The sequence below is a fragment of the Uloborus diversus genome, chromosome 6, assembly GCF_026930045.1.
Source record: "Uloborus diversus isolate 005 chromosome 6, Udiv.v.3.1, whole genome shotgun sequence".
Classification (NCBI taxonomy): domain Eukaryota; kingdom Metazoa; phylum Arthropoda; class Arachnida; order Araneae; family Uloboridae; genus Uloborus; species Uloborus diversus.
Window position 1 is genome coordinate 12,583,624 of NC_072736.1, and position 6,661 is coordinate 12,590,284.

Genomic DNA, 6,661 nt, shown 5'->3' on the forward strand with positions numbered 1-6,661 from the left:
TTCAACTGAAATTCAAGGAATCGGGAAAGCAGTCGTCACAACAAGAATGAATAACCGATTGGAAGAGCTAACGATTAGCAAAGCTATGTTTGTTCCTGATCTACGCAACAATTTACCTTCAATTGCGAAAATATGTGATAAAGGATATACAGTTACTTTCAACACCCCCTCCCCCCCCCCCCCCAAAGAAAAAAAGAGAAGAAAAAAGAAAAGAGGCAAAAGAAGCATAGGCGGATTTAGGACTGAGTTCCTGGGGGGGGGCAGGATTTTTTTTTTTTTTTTTTTTTTTGAGCAACATTTTTAATTGCCCTCCCCCATCCCATGTTTTTGTCTATTTTCTGTGATGCGTAAGGCCATTCTTTACTTTTTTATGTGTCGTTTTCATTACTGTGTGTAATCATGCTGTCCTTTTTAAATTGACCTTAAAAGAGAGGGGGCTGGTATTAAGAGAGTGACGCAGTACTCCCTTTTAAGTAGAATATAGAATATCTCCAGTTTTAGGGGGGCCCTGGGTTTACTCCCCTGGAGGAAATTATCTAAAATGGATATAAAATTCTGCATTTTGAAGTTTTATAAGGGTTAATTGGAAATAATAGGCAAATAATTTTTTTTTTTAAGTTTTACGCTTTAAAAGTGCTTTGTGATGCACAGATTTAGCACAGAAATGGTGCACAGATTTAGAGAATAGGTATCAAGAGAGTAACATACTACCCATTTGAACAATTCTTAATTATACACTTGATAAGAAAAAAAATTGAAGCACACTTTGCTTAGGAGTTTCAAAAACTTGTCTAATTATTTTCAAGGTTTGGTTGGTTAAATTGGGTTTTTGGCTCAATAGCCCTTGTAGGCTATACTGTGCCAATTCTTTTAAGGGATTTTAGAACCTATTAATAATTTGCACTTTCCAGTCTCTGAAATTGAGCAGTAGATTATACAGTTGTACAGTATTGTTCAAACTTTGTAAGAAACTGTTATTTTAAGTTCAAAAGAAAAAATAAACTTTAATTTCCTATTCAAAAATGAAAAAAATCATGATTTTTTTTTTGTTATAAGATTTTGGAAGATAAGTTGTTACTATATAAACTCCTCCCAAAACTGGTGGGCATTGTTCCCTTTGCCCCCCCCCCCCATAAATCCACCCATGCTCTTCTGAACTATTCAAAAACGAAAAAATAATGATTTTTTTTTTTTAATTTTTGGAAGATGTGTTGTTACTACACAAAGTCCTCCCAAAACTGGGGGGGGGGGGGGGCATTGCCCCCCTCTGACCCCCCATAAATCCGCCCATGAAAAGAAGAAAAAAGGGGGGGTGAGGAAAAAATCAAAACTCCTTACTAAAAACAATTAACTCTATTTTAAGTGCCAAAACAGTAAATACCATAAGAGTAAATTGAACTAAATCTTTGTTTCCTCTTTTTTAGAGTTTTTTTCCTCCTTTATCTTTCTTACATTTTTTTCTCTTTCTTTTATTTATTTATTTATTTATTTTTTTGCTTCAGTGTCGCCCCAAGGCCCTAGCCCCTTGTTTCCGACTAGGCTGACAGGGCCTCTCGTTGGGCCTGGGGATTAGATATCTTACTATTGTTCTCAGGCGACGATATACAACTTAGAAATTTTCAAATTTTTAAAATCTTTGCCCTGGATCGCCTAGTTTTTAAAATTAGCTTAACATTTTTGTTATGCATGTTCAATTGGTAAAAGGCTTTAATAAGTGACTGAAGTGTGCATTTCCTGACCAATTTTAAAGACATTTCTAATAAACGAAATTTTTGAGAGATGCCCTTATCATTCTATCTGTGTGATCAATGTTAGAAATAAGCAGTCGTTAGTTGCATTTTGCGAACAAAAATTTTGATTCAGTGCCTAGATTTCCAACCCTTGGTGCCAAATTTGGGGCCTTAAGTTTTAGCTCACATTCAAGCTTGTCTTTCCAGACTCATTAAAATCCTTGATTGGCCCAAAGGATTCATTTGTAAAAAATAATTTTCAAATAAAATCAATGTTATCTTTAAAAAAAACCTTCAGATACATATATATTTAATTCCTTTAAAAATGGGACAGAGGTGGTTCACTTTGACTCCAGGAAACTTACATTTGGCATCATCATGGCACCTTGATTTAAATTCTTATTTCTGAGACTGATTTTACATGTATTTTACTAATAGTCCAAGAGCCCAGGGCCACCAGACCTTACTTATTTTCTAAGTAACAAAATGTGTGGGACAGAATAGAGTTAGCATGTACTTTAAACATATGCGTGTTTATTAACTTGGACCGAGGGCCAATTTGCAGGTACTGGGTACTGAATGTATGCAAAAACAGTGATAACCTAACTTATTTTCTAAGTCTCAATTTTTATATAGTTAGGTTATCACTGTTTTTGCGTACATTCAGTACCTAGTACCTGCAAATTGGCCCTCGGTCCAAGTTAATAAACACGCATATGTTTAAAGTACATGCTAACTCTATTCTCTCCCACACATTTTGTTACTTAGAAAATAAGTTAGGTCTGGTGGCCCTGGGCTCTCCGACTATAACTCTACAAAAAGTTTTGGAAAAGTTCATTCATGTAATAAAAAATCAAAAAGTTGAAAGCATTTAAATTTTTTTCTTTCCCTCCCAACAGAGAACGAGAATGCAAATGAAGTATCCAAGACCGATGTCTGAGCCCCCCTCTCCTCTGAGCTCTCGGGCGTCGACCCCTGCTCCATCGGAACATGGCAGCGATGAAGAGGATGTCTCAGAAGATGATCAATCTGACGAGCCAACACATTAATGCAAAAAGTGAGGGACACATCATGAACTTATCACTTTTCTGACCATCAGTCAGCTTGTTTACATTTTTTTTAAAGCAATATTATACAAAGTTTTTCTTTTACAACTTGTTTACCGTTGATTATAACTTTTTCCCATGCTTGGTAGTGATGCATAACTTTCTAAGCATTTGTCACCATTTTTTGTTGATTTTAAATTCTATGATTTTTTAACAGTTAAATAACATTTTATACTTGTCTATCGAATCTGATGACGTTTATGAGAAGTTATTTAAAAAAATTTAAAAAATATTATGGTTAAATATGTGTATATGTGTAATGAATTTCCCGAAAGCTGAGCTGCTACTATAAGTTGGGTTGTTATATATTTTAAGCATTTTTCTTTCATAAAACTTTATTTGTTGTTTGAAAATGAATTTAAAACATGTATTTCAGATAGTTTTCATTATAAAATACTGTAAAAATTAATCATCATCAATATAAATAATGCAGTTGTATTTTTCGTACCTAAATGCAAATGCTTCCCCCCCCCCCTTATGATGGATTTTAAGCATTCTTTTATTTTTGATTTATGTATATTTTTAAGAAACATTTTAACATTGTGAAAAAGTGGAGCACGACTCGTAAGTTTAAAAGAAACGCTTATACTTGTGATAAAGACTGGTATTTCAATTTGTTGATTGTTATATTAACAACTGCCAACTTGTTTAGTTAGAATGTGTATTGTTGGACAATCCTTTTTTTGTCAATTAGTCCTAATAATTTGTTATTGTGCCATATATGTTCATTCAAATTCTATATTTTTAATTCAGGATGTAATGTTCAACTAAATAAAATTGTTATAGTTTTGGAAATATGTTTATTATTCAAAACAAATAAAAGCGTATCTGTAATTTATATAGAAAATGAAATTAACACTTTGCATGCAGGTCTATTTTGTGGCAAACTTATGCGGGCAGCGGATTTTAATAGCAAAAAATCTACTAAATGTGTACTTTTACATGATTCCCTGCTCTAGTGAGTCTATGTGAAACGTTAAAGTATGTTTACCACATTCAATGTATTAAGGGCAATACATTTTAACTTTTCACAAGCCAGATGTACTATAAATTTGTATTTCCTGAAAACACACAAGAGAAAGTTTTCATGATTTAAAGGGTTTTTTTAAAGCCTAGACAGGATAAATGCAACCCGTGACAATTTTTTTTCTCTTTGTTTACATTTTCTGTACTAATGAGTTTGATGACATCCCTTAGCAGTTCGGTATGACAAAAAATGGAATTGAAACAATAATCCTGTTTTTTCCAGTAACTCTTCTACTATTGTTCACATGATGGACATGGGACTAATTGTTTTAACACAGAATTAATGCTGTTTCCTGCTTTTAGAATTAACTTTAGCCAATGCCCTCTCTTTGTATGAATGTGTTTAAATTAAAAGAACAAAATTAGATTCATTCACAGTTTTAACGTATTAGAATCATATGACCGGTTTTGTATATGGGCTAGACCTAGGTATTTAAATCCAACTCTTATTCATTTGACTTTGATAGGCTGGTCTCCAGAGTTTGAAAATATCATAATTTCGAAAATATCCTTTTTTTGATATGTATCTGATATTTTCAGTCGGCATGAATCAAAGTCTTCAAAATAGTAAATGCATCCTGAAATCACTCTTTATTTTCTTATATTATTATTACCATATGTACACTCAAGGTTTCTTTCATTGCTTATCTATATACATAAATGGCTACTTCTGTATGTAAGGATGTCCGGCGTAATCTTCAAAACTACTGGACCGATTTTGACTATTTTTTCATCATATATAGCTACATTATCGGGAAGCAACATAGGCTATAATTTATTCCTAAAAAAGTTATGATGGAAAACAGTTAGTTTCATGTATTTTTCTCATCCCATTGAATGATTAAATATAAAACCCATTGTTTCAAAAATTCGTTGCCTTACAACAGCAATATTAATAGTAATCATAATGACAAAATTTAATCAAGGCTTCTCTGGAGCAAGCATGAAATTTATTGTTTTCTTAGGATTTTTATCCTCATTTATGCCATTCTTTACTAATAATAAAGCTGAAAGTCTCTCTGTCCGGATCTCTGTCTATCAGGATCTCTGTGACACGCATAGCGCCTAGACCGTTCGGCCAATTTTCATGAAATTTGGTACAAAGTTAGTTTGTAGCATGGGGGTGTGCACCTCAAAGCGATTTTTCGAAAATTTGATGTGGTTCTTTTTTTATTCTAATTTTAAGAACAAAATTATCATAAGATGGACGAGTAAATCACGAAATTATCATAACGTGGAACCATAACTTAGACACAAGCCAATTGGCGAGAAAATTCACCATACATTATTTGTAAATACATCGGCAAACCAAAAGATCTTTTAATTTTCTACTACGGGCAAAGCCGTGCGGGTGCCACTAGTAATCAATACAGGGACTAAGTAAAAAGACAATTGATTTTGGAAACAGAAAATAGAAAGTGTTTATTGTTTAAAATTAGCCTGACCATCGATTACATGGAAAGGCTAATATCCAGTTTATAGGCGGAAATGGACGTGTCAGTTGGTTTGTTTCAGATGTGCACTTTTGCCTCTCTATTATTTAGCCTTAGTTTTGTAAAAATGAAAATTTGCTCACTGCAACATTTTTTAAATCTAAAGTACATTCGATCTATATTCTCAGAGCAAAAATTAATTGATTTATTTGTTCACAATAACGTTTTGAGCTTACCATTTTGCTTTTCTCTTCCTGAACGAAATGAAAATATTTTATTTTCTTTTTGTTGTTTCCATGGTAACTACTTTTGTTTCCCCTTATTTTATTTTTGAGAATGCAATAAATGAATAAGACACTAGCTATTAATTTTTTTGAAACTCATATCCCAAAAAGATGCATATGAAATGATGTATAAAACCGCTTTTATCTTTTCTCTAACCTTAACCCTTGATTTTTTAGAGGTCATCAAAAGTCATTTTCGTAGTCAAAAATGGGACTTTTAGATCTTTGCATTTTGGCCCAAATCTAATTGAATAACAATCATGGCAGAACATTTTACATTTTGATGTTAAAGTACATAAGATAGTAGTCTCACACACTGAGTTATGTAGCTGTAACTTAATAATTAAAATGACAGCAGGCCAAAGTTCAAGGTCAAATGTAAAATTTTTACTCATTTCAAAGGGTCATAACTTGTTTAGGGGATAAAAACACAAAGTGAAATATGGCAAAAACTAATCACTGGAGTCACACTAATGAGAAAATATAGCTGTAATTGTGTGTTTGTTTACAGTTTACAAATTACAGCCCCTCAAAATAAAAAAAAATGAGAAAAATGAAATTTTTGACCTCTGTAAACCAAAAGGGGATGAAATTAAAAATAAAATTTTTCAGCCAATTGAATTATCCATTCTAGTACTATGTGATAGACATCGGTAAACAATATTTTACCGCGTTCTCATTCCTAATGTAATGTAATATAAAATTTACTTTATTCAAATTAGATTAACTTCTCAACTCTTTCGACACGTGTAAAGTTTCAGTTTTAGGTTGGCATCCTTTGATGCCCAATCATATGCAAATGAGGCAAGTATAAATAGTGAACGATTCCAATCGTTCTCTCTCTCTCTTTTCTTTTGTGTTCGTCAGCCTCTTGTGAGTTAGGTCCGGTAGGTGTTGGGGAGTTGCGAACTCCACCTCCACTAATGGCCAGGGTTTATTCTTATAAACTTATTTTGTTAGTTTATTTATTTTAGTTTCTATGGACCAATAAATTTTTGGTAAGATTTTTAAACAAGTTTCCAATGTTCATTTCTTCACATCAACATTTGATTCTGCATCTTCCACTGTGTGGTATTATCTCT

At 32.7% G+C, this 6,661-nt stretch overlaps 1 protein-coding gene across 1 annotated transcript in view; it reads left to right on the forward strand.

The window, feature by feature from the left end:
• LOC129224697 (glycogen [starch] synthase-like) overlaps positions 1 to 3,631 on the forward strand; it is a 41,383-nt gene extending 37,752 nt beyond the window's left edge. Inside the window, 1 exon segment of the mRNA XM_054859243.1 lies at positions 2,630 to 3,631. Within this exon segment, the coding sequence (XP_054715218.1) occupies positions 2,630 to 2,779 (150 nt within the window). The 3' untranslated portion in view covers positions 2,780 to 3,631.
• The last annotated feature ends 3,030 nt before the right edge of the window (positions 3,632 to 6,661 follow it).